Consider the following 17,762-nt stretch of genomic DNA (forward strand, 5'->3'; position numbering starts at 1 on the left):
CTTTCCCTAATATGTGAAATCAGAAAAGATGACAAGATAGTAGAAGGGGGGGTCATTGTTAGACAAGAGGAAGGGAATAAGGGAGAAGGGAGGTATTTTTAAAGGTGGGTAATAGAGAGAATGATATGATCAAAATATATTATATGCATTGAAACTCCCCCACATGTGAAAGTAGAGGAGAGGGCATGGTGAGGGAGTAATTATGGGAAAAATGATCAAAGTATATTTACATGTATGAATCTGCCAAAATGAAGCCCATTAATCTGTATAACCCATATGCACTAATAAAACATTAATTCTAAAAAAGAAATTTTAAAATCCCCTGAAAAAATCTTGTATCAAAAAGAAATCAAAGTCTCCAAGGTAATCTTGGTTTCTTCTCATCTTCAACTGTAAAACACAAAACACTTAAACGTAGGGTATGCCTAGGGAAATAGGTTCAATCTAGAATGGTCTGGTGCAAGTTTACCATGTGAAAGTTTACTTTGTAAGTTGGGAAGATCCCATATCCCTTCTCCTCAAGAATCACTGTAGCATACCTATTGGGAGTGGAGCAGAAATACTTTTGACCCATTGAACACAGAAATTGTTTTCTGCTTTTCATTGACCCACTACCTCATTCTGATTGTTGTAGTACTGTGTTAAGATTAATTAACTTTCTTGTTACTATGGTTCTGATTTCCTTCATTAAAACAAAGGTGATTTCTTGCTTGTTCTACACACCTTGTGATCATGCTCTCATGATTTAAAAGATTTGAAAAGGAAATCTGTAAATATATTCTCAGCAGCAAGTAGAAATGCCAAATATTCTTATTAATATTAATAACCACATAAAATTGCATGATAGTGTCATAATACAAGCTTTGCTGCATATTACCTGTGTAACCTTGGATAGTTAATCTCTCTGAACCTTGAGTTGCCTCACCTGCAAAAGTGAAACTAATTCATCTACTATTTGGGAGATTTTCAATAAGGACTAAATCACATTTTCAAAAAGACCTGGCCCAGAATAGGTATTCATAAATGTTAGTTTCTTTTAAAAAGTTAGTTTCTTTCATGCATTTGAAGCTGGTTTCTTTCACGCATAGTCTTCACTTTGCTGCTTACTAGCTATGTAAGCACAGCAAGGTTACTTGTTGAGCTTCAGTTTTCATCTGTTGGATAAAGCTGCAGTAAGCATTGGTCTATATACTAAAATGTACTTACACATACCCTGCTAAGCAACTTCTGTATATGACAATGGTATAGTGAATTATGCCCATCCCTGTTTCTTGTGTCTCTGTGAGAACACTCAATACTGGGTCATGTGCTGTGGTGAAAGCAAGAAAGGCATGAAGTAAGGTCCCTACCCTCAAAGACAATGGAATAATCTAACATAAAACTTGCTAGACTAAAGCTTTTCACTTTGTTCTGATTGTTTAGCATCTATGGGGCCCAAGTGAACCCATTAAACTATGATAGACCTGATAGGAAGCAGACTCCTGATCACTGGGAATTTTAAAGACAAACCCAGATAATTCACTTAGGGAATAGGAGAAGAGATTCCTAATGCTATCTGACATGAAATATCATATGAGAGACTATAAAGTATGAAGGCATTATAGGTAGTATATTATTCTATTACTGCTGTAATAAATTACCACGTTCAGTGATTTAAAATGACACAAATTTATTCTCTTATAGTTCGAGACCAAAAGTCTAAAATCATGTTTTTCCAGAGAATATAGTGACTTTTAAAATATTTTCTAAAGCATATGTATAAACTTTAAGTTTTTTAGTAAATAAAAGTGAATGGCTCCTTTAAAAAGTCTAAAATCAAGGTATTGACAAGATGGCATTCTTTTTGTGTGTTTCAGAACAGAATCTGTTTTCTTGCCCTTTCCAACCTGTATAGGCCATCTACATTTCCTGAATCATGGACCCCTTTTTATATTTCAGCTTTCTTATTTCTACCATTACAGGTTTTATTTCTTATTCTGATCCTCCTGCCTCCCTCCAGTAAGGACTCTTGTGATTACATTGGACCTACCTTGATAATCCAGGGTAATCTCTTCCATCTCAAGATCCTTAATTTTAACACATTTACAAAGTCCCTTTTACCATGTAAAATAACACATTCACAGGTTCCAAAGACTAGGATGTAGACATGTTTGGGAGTTATTTTTCAGCCTACCATGGGAACTGTAGCTCAGAAACAATCATCAGAATCAGAAAAAACAAGGTAGTCTTTGTGGAGGTGGTATACCTTGAAGGGTATGAAGATAAGAAAGAAGTCACTTCTAAACTGGGAAATGACAAAAACACAGGAAGTGGGTGTATAAATTAGCATAAATTACATGAAAATAAAAAGAAAGGAAAATGAAAGAGAATAATATAAATGCTAAAAATGTGTTCAAATGAGAGGAAGAAAGACAAGACCATAAAGTGCCTTAAAAATAAAGGGAGCCAAACTTGCAAGAACAGCAACTGGGAGTTACTGAAAGTTCCTAAGTAAGCCTCCAAGTGACATTCTGAAAAGATTATTTTCAGGATAATTAGTCTAGATATGTAGAGATGAGACATCTAAATTATTATATCTTCTTTGAAGCATCATCGATGTCTAGGCTGTCTTTAAAACAACTGAAAACAAATTGACAGTGATTTCAAAGAAGAGAGAAAAGCAAAGGGCAGGATCATTACATCCTCTATTCACTTACAGGAATGCAAGACACAGAAAACTAAGGGCTTGCTTTAATACTTTGCAAAAGAAGACAATTTCTATGAGTTCAAGACAATTCTTTTTAAAGATTAAAAAATATACAAGGTTTACTTACCTCATTGCCACATTACTTCCATCAATGACAATTGGCCTCAAATTATCACTGTTGTCTATTTCATCTTCAAGAGACAATTCAGGGCTTGCACTTTCTCTGGAGCTGGGGCCCCGGGGCACTAACAGCCTCAAGTTGACCTGCCCTTCTGAGTCATCTTTGTTCCCAAGTCTGACAAGCTCAGCCAATACATCATTAATAAGTGATTCCGGGCCCAGCTTATTCAGCACTGATTGAATCTGTTCTTCAGCATAGCCCAGCTTTAGAGCAAAATCCATCTTGGCTTGGTATTCTTTCTCTAAGTTGAACTTACTATCCTGTAAAAGGCTGCTCTGGGAGAAACTCGGATGATCCAGACAGGGTGATCGACAAAGCTGACGGTGTGGCTTGGAAGGCATCTCCTTTTTCTTCAACTGACCATCTCCAGGTTGGCAGCTATTGTTGCTGTTCTTAAGGCTTACCTGTTCAGGGTCACTCTCAGAGCTCATCCACTCTTCAGAATCAGCATTGCCTTGCTCTATGCCATCCTGCTTAGGCTGCTGCTTCTCTTCCTTGGAGGCACTTTTCTCCATTTTTGGTGTTTCCACTGCAGCTGTGGCCGTCATCCCTTTCTATAGGTATTCTTATGTCTAATCAGGTCTTTTTCTTTTTCCTCTGCTTCAAATTAATATACAGTGGTACTCTTCTGTGGTAAAATGTTGTGGTAGCAATGGTGCAAGAGTTTGCCTGTTTGGTTTGTATATTCAGATGTTACAAGTCCCTACAAATAAACATACATGCCACAATCATCTTTAGTAAACTTCTGGAAAAGAATTTTAGAATACAGACATTTTCTCCTAAGTACTACAAGTACTCTGGAGTTTGAGTTTTTGGCTTACAATGATTAGACTTACCTTACACTGAAAAATATGGAGTCCTTAATTCTAATAATTCCAGATATAAAATTCAAATGGTGGCAATCATGTTGCAATTCATATGCACATACACAAAATCACAGTTAAACGTATCACTTAACTCTACAACCTTGAGAAACAATGCTTTTAAAACATGATGCAGGTGTAGGGGTGTGTGTGTGTGTGTGTGTGTGTGTGTCTACTTGGAGGGATTCTTTTTCTTCCTTTCTGCCAGGGAACTATTTCTAAAGATCTCTCACCAGATTCTTGTCACTGCTGGAATCTACTTCTGAAGAACATATCTTCTCTAACATTACTCTGCAAAATATGAGGAGCCCCATCTTCCAGGCAGGCTGGAAAACCATTAAAGTTGCCTTCAGACAATTGAAATAGGCTGCGAAGGTAACAGATACAGATGCATGTTCCAGATGTGGGAGTGAATGTGTACACACTGCTAAATATATCTACAGCCTATTTATTTATTTCAATTGATACACAAAAGCAGAAAATCACCTTGGCACCATGGTGCATAATTTTATTCCCAGCTACTCAAGAGGCTGAGGCAGGAGGATCACTTGAGCCTAGGAGTTCAGGGGCCAGCCTAGATGATAATGAGGCTTAAAAACAAGGAGAAAATCAACTCAATTTTCATGATAAACCAGAAAATTTTAAAGAGAAGATTAATTACAGAAATAACTAGGGACAATTTTATTTCTAAATCCCTCCTCTCACCTACCTTATCTGTACTGGCAGGTTTCACTTATAATCTGTGTTCTTCTTTTTGAGTCTCAGTTTTCTCAAATGTGACTGAGAATGCTGATTCAATCCCCAGCACTATAAAAACAAAATAAAAAACTCATTGACATTGGTGTGAATACCTTACAGGCTACCTTGCAAGATAATTGTCCTTACAATTAAATGAGCAAAGAAAATATTCAGAAAAGTGAACACAATATAATGGATTCTCAACGTACATAAAGGGGGTAGCAGACATCAATATCCTTACTTTAAAAAAGAGAGACACCTAGATAAGGCTATAGACCTGTGAGCACTGAAAAGCTATCCAAGCATCAATTGTGTCCACTAATATAAAACTAGGTGAACTGTACAGCCAGTACACCAGAGATTTCCAGTTATACCTCAATCCTATTTATACAAACAAGAAGAAAATCAACCAACACTTCAAATAATGTAATGGATAACTGCATGCTTACTTTAGGAGTCACAATTGGAAATATATTCATACAGCAGTGACACTTGAGAACTGACATCCATTTAGAATGTAATGGCTTCTCAAAAGATTTTCCCCCTTTTTTTGGTGCTGAGGATTGAACCCAGGGTCTCCTCCATGCCAGGTAAGTACTCTACCACTGAACTGCATTCCTAGCCCTTTCTACTATTGAAAAAATGTTTGAAACAGGGTCTCATTAAATTGTCCAGGCTGGCCTAGAACTTGCAGTCTTTCTGCCTCAGCCTCCTGGGTAGCGGGATTACGTATATATGCCATCATGCTTAGCTGCACTACTGCTTTTGATTTCAAAAATTTCTCTTAATAAAATTAGCTAACAAATAGAAACTCCTTTCACTTTTACTTTTTCATTAATCTTTACTATTCAGATTTTAAAGCCCATTTCCCTCATAAATTCTACATTTACTACCATGTTTACATTTTATTCTCTTCAAAATAACTTCTAGTGTACAATGGACACTAAGATTTTTTTCCCCTTGCATTTATTCAAAGCTCCAAAGTAACTTAAAGACAACTACTTATCAGGCATTATGTGTATTTTCTTGGAAAATGAGAAATACTTGTTTGATTATTTAGCTAGTAGACCACAGAACACTTTTTCTCTACTATCAAATATTTAGTTGTAGTCACATTGATATTGACATTGGAGATTTAGCTCAGTGGTAGAACATGTGCCTAACATAGGTGAGGACCTGGGTTCAACCACCAGCACTGGAAAAACAAAAACAAAAACTCATTAATATTGGTGTGAATATTTTCATCATGTTCATGAAGAAATACAATAACAAATTTAGGAAAGCCTTATTGAAATTACTACTTATTATTGCACCTTAATAACCTCAAGTTGAAAAGAAGTAAATGACTTAGATTTACCTTTCAAAGCCTTAAGATAAATGTTGATTGTCTATTCTAAAGCCTGTTTAGATGTCAAACTGTTACACATTTTTGTGTGGTTTTATTTTAGAGCACAAGCTTCTTGGGATATGACAACTGGAATGCCTTTTCATTCAAAAGAATAGTGATTAAGTGCCAGACACTGCACTAAGCCCCAGGGTTAGGAAGGAAAACTGGAACTGAGCCTGTTCACAAATAACTCAAAATCAGTAAAAAAAATGGCTAGAAGTGGCTCTAGGATATGCTGATGCACAGTTCTATAGAAGGTGAACATCTGAATTACAGTTCAAGTTATGATACTTTTGAGAATGAAAAAAGTGTTTACTATATATAAACAGGATGTAGGCAAATTTCCACTGACATGCAGAAGACATAATGTTGAACTTTGAACACTCCTGTATCAGTGAGATGGGAGATAGTGTGGTGATCAAAGAGATTAGAAAAGAATTCAAGAATGATATAATATTTGAAACCATTTGCTAACTCACTGATTAACTAATTCAAGAGCATTACTTAGTGCTAGCTATGAGCCAGGAAACATGCTAGAGGATGGGATGTAAAAATAGATAAGAATTCTAATCTTAAGGAGCAGATAATTATTGTGGTGGAGAATGGAGCCAAACAATATTCAAATGACTATATAATTATGGCTCTTTCATTTGAGACAGGGTCTTGCTACTTGTTGCTCCTGACTCAGCCTCCTAAGTAGCTGGAATTACAGCCATGCACAACCATGCTTAGCCACTATATAATTACAAACTATGGCTACTTTTTAAATTTTAGAAGATATAAGGAAATATGAATTGAACATTAAAGGAAATAGTAATAATTTGCTGGGCACAGAAGAATTTTTAAAATTATAAATGCATTAAAATCAATGTGATAGAGTATCTTGGTGTACATCTTGAACCTAATATTACTGGTGAAGAATGATAAATGAAAGCATTGAGAATAGCTAAAGAAAATAGTCATTTTTGTCCCAAAAGAAAGATGAGCTACCTACTACTATGACAGATGTTGGAAAGGGTTGTAATCTTTCATTGTTATTGAGTTAAAAATCACAAATGAATTCAATAAAGTCTGGGATACTTTGGAAAATCATATTAGTCAGATGAGATTACAGGACTGGGTGTAATTTGTTTTAAGAAACTATGAGCTGGGGGTACACTTCTGTAATCCCAGCACTCAGGAGGCTGAGACAGGAGGATTGCTGTGAATTTGAGGCCAGTCTGGGCTACATAGTGAGTTCAAGGCCAGCCTGAATTACAGAGTGAGAACTTTTTTTTTTTACATATGCTTTTATTGGTACATTTTAGATGTACAATATAATGACATTCATCATTGGAGATATGCACCTTTACATACTCTCTTGGTTCTTATTTTTTCCCCCTTCCCCTGCCCTTCCCTCCATCCCTCCCTATTTACAGAGACATTGTTTCCTTTTTTCATTTTCTCATATTAATTCCATTCCCATCTTTACTTTCTGCTACCCCTCCCACTTCCCCTTCCCTTTGCCCCTTTTCTTCCTATTTCACATTATCTATTATACCTTTTAGTCCTTATTTACACTTTCAGTTTCTCACACCAGAGAAACTATTCGGTATTTACACATGTGTGTCCTATTTATTTCACCTCAATGTGCATCCACTTAGCTATAAATGTCTCTAGTTTCTCACTCTTTATGGCTAAGTAATAGTCCATTTTATAAAACAACCACATGTTCTGATCCAGTCTCCAGCTGATGGGCATTTGGGCTGTTTCCAAGGTTTAGTTATCATGAATTGTGCTGCTATGAACATGGGATCACACATATCACTGTGGTATGATTCTTTTAATTCTTTGGGGAAGATACCCAGCAGAGGAATAGCTGGGTCAAATGGGACTTCCAGTCCTAGTTCTTTGAGGTATCTCCATACTGATTTCCACAGTGGTTGCACCAGTCTACACTCCTACCAGCAGTGGAGCAGGGTTCCTCTTTCCCCACAGCCCCGCCAGTATTTCTTATGGGTTGATTTCATGATAGCAGCCATTCTTTCTGGAGTGAGGTGGAATCTCAGCGTTGTTTTCATTTGCATCTCTCAAATGACTAGTGATGTTGAACATTTTTTCATGTATTTATTTGCTGTTTCTACTTCTTTGTGTGAGAAACGTCTGTGCATTTCAGATGCCCTTTTTTTGGATTGAGTCTTTAAATTTGGGAGGTCTGATTTTCTTAAGTTCTTTATAGATTCGAGATAGTAGACCTTTGTCTGAGGGACCGCTGGTGAAAATTTTTTCCCACATTGTTGGTTGTCTCTTCACACTGTTGGTGGTTTCACTTGCTGTGCAGAAGCTTTTTAGTAAGAAGAGATCCCACTTGTTTATTGGTTGTGCTAGTTCACGGGCAAGTGAGGTTTTGTTCATCAAGTCTTTCCCTAATCCAATGTCTTCAAGAGTTCTACCTAACCTCTGTTCCAGCAGGTTCAGTGTTTCTGTTTTAATATTTAGATCTTTAATCCACTTAGATTTTAGTTTAGTGCATGGTGACAGATATAGGTCTAGTTTTAGTCTTTGGCAAGTTGAAACCCAATTTTTCCAGCACCATTTATTAAAGAGGCTATCTTTCCTCCAGTGAGGGTGTTTGGCTCCTTTGTCAAAGATGAGGTGGCTGAGTGTGTCTGGCGTTGTTTCTGCATCTTCTAATCTGTTCCACTGGTCCTCAGGTCTGTTTTTTTGCCAGTAAAGTGCTGTTTTTATCACAGTAGCTTTGTAGCATAGTTTCAAGTTGGGGGTTGTAATACCCCCTGCTATGTCTCTGTTACCTAGAATTGCTTTTGCTATTCTGAGTCTCTTCTTGTTCTAAATGAATTGTTGGATTGTTTTCTCAAGGTCCATGAAGTATGCTTCTGGGATTTCAACTGGGATTGCATTGAATCTATATAGCAATTTTGGAAGTATGGCCATTTTCACTATGCTGATCCTTCCTACCCAGGAGCAAGGGAAGTGTTTCCATTTTCTGATATCCTCTTCAATCTCTTTTTTCAAAGTGCTATAATTTTCAGAGAAGAGGTCTTTGAATTCTTTTGTTAGGGTGATTCCTAGGTATTTCAGTTTTTTGGATCCTATTGTGAAAGGAATTCTTTACCCTATTTCTCAGTGAGTCTGTTATTCGTGTAGGGGAAAGCTGTTGATTTTAGTGTGCTTACCTTGTATCCAGCTACATTACTGAATTTGCTTATTAAGTCTAGAAGACTTTTGGTGGAGTTCTTGGGGTCTTTGATGTAGAGTATCATGTCATTTGCAAATAAGGAAAATTTGACTTCTTCATTTCTTATCTTTATTCCTTTCATTTCTTTCTCTTGTCTAATTGCCTTGACTAATGTTTCCAAAACTATATTGAATATGAGTGGTGATAGTGGGCATCCTTGTCTTGTTTCTGATTTTAGTGTGAAGGATTTCAGTTTGTGACCATTTAGTATTATATTGGCTGTTGGTTTTTCATAGATGGCTTTTATCAGATTGAGGTAGAGACTGTCTATTCTGATTTTTTTCCAGGGTTTTTATCATAGATGCATGCTGGATTTTGTCAAATGCTTTTTCTGCATCTATTGAAATGATAATATGTTTTTTGTCCTTGGCTCTATTGATATAGTATATTACATTGATTGGTTTGTGTATGTTGAACCATCCCTGCATCACTGGGCTGAATCCCACTTGGTCAGGGTGCATGACCTTCTTGATGATCTTCTGCATTCTATTTGCTAGTATCTTAGTAAGGATTTTTGCATCTATTTTCATTAGTGAAATTGGCCTATAGTTCTCTTTTTTGGTTGGGTCTTTGTCTGCTTTGGGGATCAAAGTGATGCTTGCTTCCAGAAATGAATTTGGGAGTATTGCTTCTCTTTCAATTTCATTGAAGAGTTTAAACAGTAATGGCAGTAGTTCCTCTCTAAATGTCTTATAGAATTCAGCGGCAAAGCCATCAGGACCCAGACTTTTCTTCATTGCTAAGGTTTTAATTATGTTTTCAATTTCATTGATTGATATTGGGTTGTTTAGAATTTTTTTTTTTTTAGGTATTTGAAATATAGTTTATTTGTTTCTATTTACTTTTGTCTTACATTTTTCTTTCAATCACTGATAATTTCATCATTCAAGTATTCATATATGCTTATTGATCAACATGTCTATATTTGCTAACCTTGTTTATAATCTATGCACCACATAGATAGGCAAACTCCTAGAAATACCACTCTCTCCCTATTTTTTCTATTCTGTTCCATACTTATCTTTGCCATCACATTGACTTAGAGCACAGTGGGAAAACATCTTATTAGTTTCTTAGTTACTTTTACTATACTATCTTTGCACAAATAATCAAATATAAATGTTCAATTTTTCCTGTTACACAGTTTTACGAATAAGTTTTGAGTTGATATCCTGAATCATCAACACTTAGAGCTTCAGAATACAATACATTTGGAAGTATAGCCTTTAACAGGTAATTAAAGCTCAGAATTTTTAGGTCTTCTTTGTTCAACTTTGGTAATTCATATGCATCTAGGAATCTGTCCATTTCTTCTGTGTTTTCCATCTTATTGGTGTATAAGTTCTGGAAGTAGGTATTGATGATCATCTGGATTTCTGCTGGGTCTGTTGTAATTTCACCCTTTTCATTCCTAATTGCACGGATTTGGGCCTTTTCTTTCCTTTTTCTGACAAGGTTGGCTAAGGGTTTGTCAATTTTGTTGATCCTTTCAAAGAACCAACCCTTGGCTTCATTGATTTTTTTGTATTGTTCTCTTAGTCTCCATTGCATTGATTTCTCCTCTGATCTTTATAATTTCCTCCCTTGTATGAGCTTTGGGGTTGTCCTTCTCTTCTTTTTCTAGAAGCTTGAGGTTCAGCATCAGGTTGTTTTATTGGGCTCATTCTGTTTTCCTAATATGCGTATTCACTGCTATGAATTTCCCTCGTAAATCTGCTTTCATTGTGTCCCATAGATTCTGATATGTTGTATTGTCATTGTCATTTAATTGAAGGAACTGTCTGATTTCTTCTTTAATTTCCTGTGTGACCCATTGATTATTCAGAAGTGTGTTATTCAATTTCCACATGTTTATGAAATTTTTTGAGTTTCTTTTGCTCTGGATCTCCAATTTCATCGCACTATGGTCTGATAATATACAGGGGATAACTTCAATTCCTTTGCACTTACTTCCACATGTTCTATGTGTGAGTATGTGGTCTATTTTTGAGAATGCCCCATGTGCAGCTGAGAAGAATGTGTATTCTGATTTTGTGGGGTGGAAGACTCTGTAAACATCTGTTAAGTTCATTTGTTCAAGAGTTCGATTGAGGTCTAGTATTTCATTACTTATTTTTAGTCTAGTTGATGTATCTATTTGTGACAGTGGGATGTTGAGGTCCCCCACTACAACTGTATTAGTGCATATATGACTTTTCATGTCCGTTAGCATATGTTTTATATAGTTGGGTGCACTAGTGTTTGGTGCATAGATATTTATGATTGTCATCTCTTCCTCTTGGATTCTTCCTCTAACAAGGATGTAGTGTACTTCTTTGTCTCTCTTAATCAGTGTTGGTTTGAAATCTACTTGATCTGCCAAGAGGATAGCTACTCCTGCTTTTTTTTGGGTTGCTGTCACATGGAGTATTGTTTTCCACCCTTTAACTTTCAGTCTATGAGTTTCCTTTTGAATTAAGTGTGTTTCTTGTATGCAGCATATTGTAGGATTTTGCTTCTTGACCCATTCTGCCAGTCTATTTCTTTTGATCAGTGAATTGAGACCATTAAGGTTGATGGTTATAACTGAAACATATTGACTTGTCATTGCCATGACTTTTTCTTTTTGTTGGGTTCTCCCCCTTTACATTGAATTTCTTGTCATGCCAGATGGGTTCATTCTGCTTTGCTTCCTGGGGTTGTGATCCTCAATGTCTGTTCCTAGGATTTTGTGTAAAATTCTTTGGAATGCTGGTTTGGTATTCACGAAGTTCCTGAGGTGGTCTTTGTCATGAAAGTATCTTATTTCTCCATCTGTTTTGAAAGATAGTTTTGCAGGGTACATCAATCTGGGTTGGAGGCTGTGTTCTTTTAGGGCTTGGAATATGTCACTCCAAGCTCTTCATGCCTTGATGGTTTGTGTTGAGAAGTCTGCTGTGATTCTGATGGGCTTTCCTTTGTATGTGATTTGTTTCTTTTCTCTGACTGCTTGGAGAACTTTGTTCTTCTGTTGTGTTTCTGGAATCTTAACAATTATATGTCTATGTGTAGATTTTTTTTGATCAAGGCTCTTTGGAGTCCTATATGCCTCACTTATCTCTATGTCAAGCTCTTTTCCCCTGCTTGGGAAGTTTTCTGCCAATATTTCTGTGAAGATATTTTTTATGTCATCTGCACTCTCTCCTGTTTCTTCATTGAGCCCCATCTGTCTTATGTTATTCTTCTTTGCACCATCTAGCAGCTGCTGGATTGATTTCTCATGTTCCCTTATAATTTCGAAGCAATTTTTCTTTTCCTGGTCATTAATTGCAATCTTATCTTCTATATCTGAAATTCTGTCCTCACATTGGCTCATTCTGCTGTGTAGACTTTCAATGGAGTTTTTCATGTCCTGGAAATCTATTTGCATCTGTTTTATGGATTCCATTTGTTTCTTATGTTGAGATTCCATCATGTTCCTGAGCTCCTCTCTAGATTTATTAATCATGTCTTGCACTAGGGGCACAATTTCTCCTGTTATCTGAGAAATTATTTCTGATTTCATTTTTTCCAGATCCCCTTTTGTTGCCAGTTCAGTGGGTCCAGGTGGTTGAGAATCAGAGTGTTCCATCTCATTTCCCTTTGTGGTTGCTGTAGGTGATCTGGAAGTCCGGTTTTGAGACTTATTTACTTGTTTTCTCATTTCGACTGGGGTGGGGGGCTGTCAGCGCCTGCACGGATTACCTCCTCTGAGCTGGGTGAGGTGGGACAGGGGCTGGGAGCAGCGGTAGGGATGGTGACCCAAAAGCCCTTTCCTGTGGGCTGGGAGCAGCGGGAGAGATGGTGGCCAGGAAGCCCCTTCCTCTGGACCAGGAGCAGTGGGATGGTGGCTCAGAAACCCCTCCCTCTGGGCCGGGAGCGGTGGGAGGGATGGTGTCCCGGAAGCCCCTTCCTCTGGGCCAGGAGCAGCGGGACAGAAGGTGGCCCAAAAGCCCTTTTCTCTGGGCTGGAGCAGCGGGAGGGATGGTGACCGGGAAACCCCTTCCTCTGGACCAGGAGCAGTGGGACGAAGGCTCAGAAACCCCTACCTCTATGCCGGGAACAGTGAGACTCAGTACCTTGGTCTGGTGGTCTGGTGTCCTCTGTGTCTTTGTAGTGTGGAATCAGGTGGCTGCCTGTCTGCAGCAGGGTGATTCGGTGTCTTCTGCGTGACTCAGGACCTCAGTAGGGCATGCACAGACCTGCCTGTCTGCAGCGGGCTGATTTGGCGTGTGTTCCGCCAGACTGGGGACTTCGGTAGGGTGTGGGCAGACCTGCCTGTCTGCAGCGAGGTGATTCCGCGTCTTCCGCGTGACTCAAGACCTAGGTAGGGCCGGGTTGTTCAGAATTTTTAGAGTTTTTTTCCCCATTAATTTTATTGGTACATTTTAAGTATAAAATACATTTGCATATATCATTGGGATCCTTTACCATTACATGAGTATCTTGGTTCTTATTTTTTTCCCCCTCCCCTGCCCTCCCTTCACTCCCTCCACCCTTCTCTATTTGCAAAGATTTTGTTTCCATTTTTTTTTGTTTTCTCTTATTTTTTCTTTTCCCTTCTTTCCTTTCCCCTATCCCTCCAATTTTCCCTACTCTTTTTGACCTTTACTTTCTATTACACTATATCAATTATACATTTTTAAAATTAAAATATCAAGACCTAGGATACATTACCACAGATTTTACAGAATTTAAAAGGATATAGAAAGCATTTTACAAAAATCTGTTTTGAAATAAATTTGACAACTTCTAAGAAGTACCTTGGAAGACAAATTAATGAAACTAACTCTGGAGGAAATATAAAATTTGAATAGCACCTATTGAAGAAAGTATATTCCCAACTTGAAAAGCTACCTATATGACAACCACAGGCTCATATATATTTTAACTGATAAATTATATCAAACATTTAAAGCAGAAAGAAAAGGAACACTTCTCCCCTCATTTTAGTAAATCAACATTGTGCTAATCCTAAAACTGGATAAAGATAATAGAAGAAAAAAGTATGAACATAGATAGAAATTTGTTTAACAAAACAAACTCTTAGAAGTCAGATCTGGCAGGATGTAGAAAGTGGTTTTATTATAGGGATGGCAGTGTTGGTTCAGCATTGGAAGATCCACCCCCAAAAGTCATCATTTTAACAGAGGAAAGGAAAAAGCCATATGATCCTGTCACCAGTTGGAGAAAAAGTATTGGACTAAAGTCCACAGCTGTTCATGGTAAAAGCTATCAGGAGACTAGAAGTAGAACAGAACCTTCTCAACAGATCAAAGACATGTACTCCATACTTCCAGCGAGAACACCTTATGTGAATGGAGAAGACACAATGCTTTCTCCTTAAGGTGGGGAACAAGGGCACATATGCTTACTCTTTATCTGTCCATTAAACTTTGAAACTTAGGCCCAAACCAAAATAGTCTGGCAATAAAATGACACAATTAGGATAGGATTGGCAAGGTAGAAGCAAAATCTTTATATGTAGATGAAATGATCATCTACAGGGAAAATACTAAGAAATCTCTAGGCGCCCCTAGAACTTGTATTTGAATTTAGCAGGATTAGAAAACACAAGGTATATATAAAAATTCAGGTCTATGTATACTTGCTATAAATGAAGAATTGGATATTGAAATTTAAAAGTTATGTAGGAGTACAAAGTACCTAGAAAAGTAAAAAAAAAAGAAAAAAACAGCAGTGTTGGAAGATGTTTAGTACCTAATTTTAAGACTTCTTCTAAAGCTACAGTAATCAAGGCAGTGTTGGTGTAAGGAAAGACACATAAATCATTGGAATAAAAGAGAATGTAGAAATAGAACCACACATATATGGTCCACTGAGTCTTGAAAGATTATTTAACATTAGCATTTTATAGAATATAAACTCAATTAAAGAGCCGAGGAAAAGACAGTGTTTTCAGAAAACAGCACTAGAACACCTGGTATTCGTATGTAAAAAATTAACCTCAACCCTTTATTTCCATACATAAAAATAACTTGAAAGGATCTATGAACCTAATTATGAAAGCCTAAAAGTATAAAACTTTAAGAAGAAATTATAAGGGAAAATGTTTATAAATTTAGGGTAGGCAAGAACTTCCTAGGATACAAAACACATGACGTATAAAAGAAAAAAATTGATAAATGAGATTCCATCAAAATTTAGAACTTTAAATGACATCATTAAAATGAAAAGTAGTCCTTAAACAGACCATATTTACAATGCATATAACCTGTGACCAGAATATATAAAGAACTCTTACAGCTCATTAATAGACAACCCAATTAAAAAGAAGACACAAGAAGAGGATAAATAGCCAGTACAGCACAAGGAAAGGTGTGCAACACTCGAATCAGAAAAATACTAATCAGTAAAATAACAAGATTGAATTATACACTCATTAGGGAGATGAAGTTAAAAGTTTTAAAAGCCTTGTCATGACTTTTTCTTTTTGTTGGATTCTCCTCCTTTGCATTTAATTTGTCGCACCCAATGCATTCATTCTCCTGGGCTTCCTGGGGTTGTGATCCTCATTGTCTTTTCCTAGGATATTGTCTAAAATTTTTTGGAGTGCTAGTTTGGTATTCATGAAGTTCCTAAGGCACTCTTTATCATGAAAGTATCATATTTCTCCATCAATTTTGAAAGATAGTTTTGCAGGGTCCATCAATCTGGGTTGGAGGCTGTTTTCCTTTAGGGCTTGAAATGCATCACTCCAAGCTCTTTTTACCTTCAGAGTTTGCGTTGAGAAGCCTTCTGTGATTCTGATGGGCTTCTTTTGCATGTGATTTCTCTATTTTCTCTAACTGCTTATAGAATATTATTCTTCTGTTTGGTTTCTGGAATCTTAATAATTACATGCCTATGTGTAGATTTTTTTGTATCAAGGCTAGTTGGAGTCCTATATGCCTCACTTATCTGTATGTCAAGTTCTTTTCCACTGCTTGGGAAGTTTTCTGCCATCACTTCTGTGAACAGTTTCTTTATGTCATTTGCACTCTCTCCTCTTTCTTCATTGACTTCAATCAATCTTATGTTATTCTTGTTTGCATCGTCTAGCATCTGCTGGATTGATTTCCTGTGGTCTCTTAGAATTTTAAAGCAATTTTTCTTTTCCTGGTCACTATTTGCAATCTTGTCTTCTATATCTGAAATTCTGTCTTCACACTGGCTCATTCTGCTGCATAGACTTCCAATGGAGTTTTTAATCTCCTGGAAATCTGTTTGTATCTGCTTTATGGATTCCATTTGTTTTCTATGTTGGGATTCCAATATGTTCCTCAGCTCCTCTGCTTTTTTATCTGTGTCCTCCCTAGATTTATTAATCATGTCTTGCACTATGGGCACCATCTCTGCTGTTATGTGAGAAATTATTTCTGATTTCATTTTTTCCAGATCCTCTTTCTTTCCTAGTTCAGAGAGTCCAGGTGGTTGAGTATCAGAGTGTTCCATCTTGTTTCCCTTTGGGGTTGCTGTAGGTGATCTTGAAGTCTGGTTCTGAGGCTTGTTTATGTGTCTTCTCATTTCGAAGGCGGGGTGGGGGTGCTGGTGGCGCCCATGAGGCTCACCTCCTCTGTGCTGGGAGCTGTGGCATGCCTACCTGGAAGCCTCCTCTGGGCTGGGAGCCGTGGCACGCTGACCTGGAAGCCTCCTCCATGCTAGGAGCTGTGGCACGCCTACCCGCAAGCCTCCTCTGGGCTGGGATCTGTGCCTTGCTGACTCGGAAGCCTCCTCCACACAGAGTGAGAACTTTTTTCAAAAGAAGTCACGAACAGGGTTAACAGACAACAGACAGAGAGGGAAAAAGTTTTTGCCAAATATTCCTTCAGGCAGAAGAATAATATCTAGAATATATAAAAACCTCAAAAAACTCATACCCCTCAAATGTAAAGAATCAATCTAAAAATGGGAACCTGAAATAAATAGATACTTTTTAGATAAAGAAGTACAAATGGCAAATAAAGCCATGAGAAAATGTTCAACATCACTGGTCATTCAAGAGATGCAAATTAAAACAATGCTGATATTTCATCTCACTTAAGAAAGAAATTAACCAGTTATCAAGAAATTAACCAGTACAAATGCTGGTTGGGCCTGGAAAAAAGAACCCTTCTCTAATGCTGCTCAGAGTGTAGACTGGTGCAACCACTGTGGAAATCAGTGTGGACATTCCTCAAAATACTAAAACTAGAGATTCAATTTGACCCAGCTATTCCTTTTCTTGGTATCTTCTTAAAAGAATTAAAAGCATCTTGCCACAGTGACATAGGCACACCCATGTTTATAGCAGCAGTTTGTAATAACTAAATCTTGGAAACAGTCTAAAAGCTGACAAACCAATGAATGGATAAAGATGTGGGTTTTTTAGTAGAATGGTGTAATACTCTGCTATAAAAAGGATGAGCTTGAGATATTTATAACTAAATGGATGCACTTTGAGACCATACCCTTAAGTGAAATAAACTGAACACACATGTCCAAATACCACATTGTTTCTCTGGTGTGAGAAACCAAAAGTGTAAATAAGGTCTAAAATGTATATTAGATATTGTGAAATATGAAGAAAATGTTCAAATGAGCAGGGGAGGTAGGCAGAGGGGAGGGGTAAAGTACTGATGGGAAATGGAAAAAAACTAGAAAAGAAGAAAAAAATAGAAACAAAGCTTTTG

General features: G+C 37.2%; 1 protein-coding gene across 19 annotated transcripts in view; it reads right to left on the bottom strand.

Annotated features, from left to right (window-relative positions):
* Nucleotides 1–17,762, bottom strand: part of Zc3h12b (zinc finger CCCH-type containing 12B) — a 224,594-nt gene that overhangs the window by 60,222 nt on the left and 146,610 nt on the right. For 14 of the 19 annotated variants that reach the window (XM_087203223.1, XM_087203221.1, XM_087203236.1 and 11 more), the window contains 4 exons: nucleotides 13,170–13,413; nucleotides 4,440–4,537; nucleotides 4,217–4,320; nucleotides 2,814–3,570 (listed from right to left, as the gene is read on the bottom strand). In XM_087203223.1, the coding sequence (XP_087059349.1) occupies nucleotides 2,814–3,415 (602 nt within the window). In that variant the 5' untranslated portion in view covers nucleotides 3,416–3,570; nucleotides 4,217–4,320; nucleotides 4,440–4,537; nucleotides 13,170–13,413. The remainder of the gene's footprint in view (nucleotides 1–2,813; nucleotides 3,571–4,216; nucleotides 4,321–4,439; nucleotides 4,538–13,169; nucleotides 13,414–17,762) is intronic. The other 5 variants (XM_087203237.1, XM_087203229.1, XM_087203222.1 and 2 more) reach the window with 4 other exon arrangements.

The sequence above is a fragment of the Heterocephalus glaber genome, unplaced genomic scaffold, assembly GCF_053883595.1.
Source record: "Heterocephalus glaber isolate CG9 unplaced genomic scaffold, H.glaber_assembly_v1.0 deba00001790, whole genome shotgun sequence".
Lineage (NCBI taxonomy): Eukaryota > Metazoa > Chordata > Mammalia > Rodentia > Bathyergidae > Heterocephalus > Heterocephalus glaber.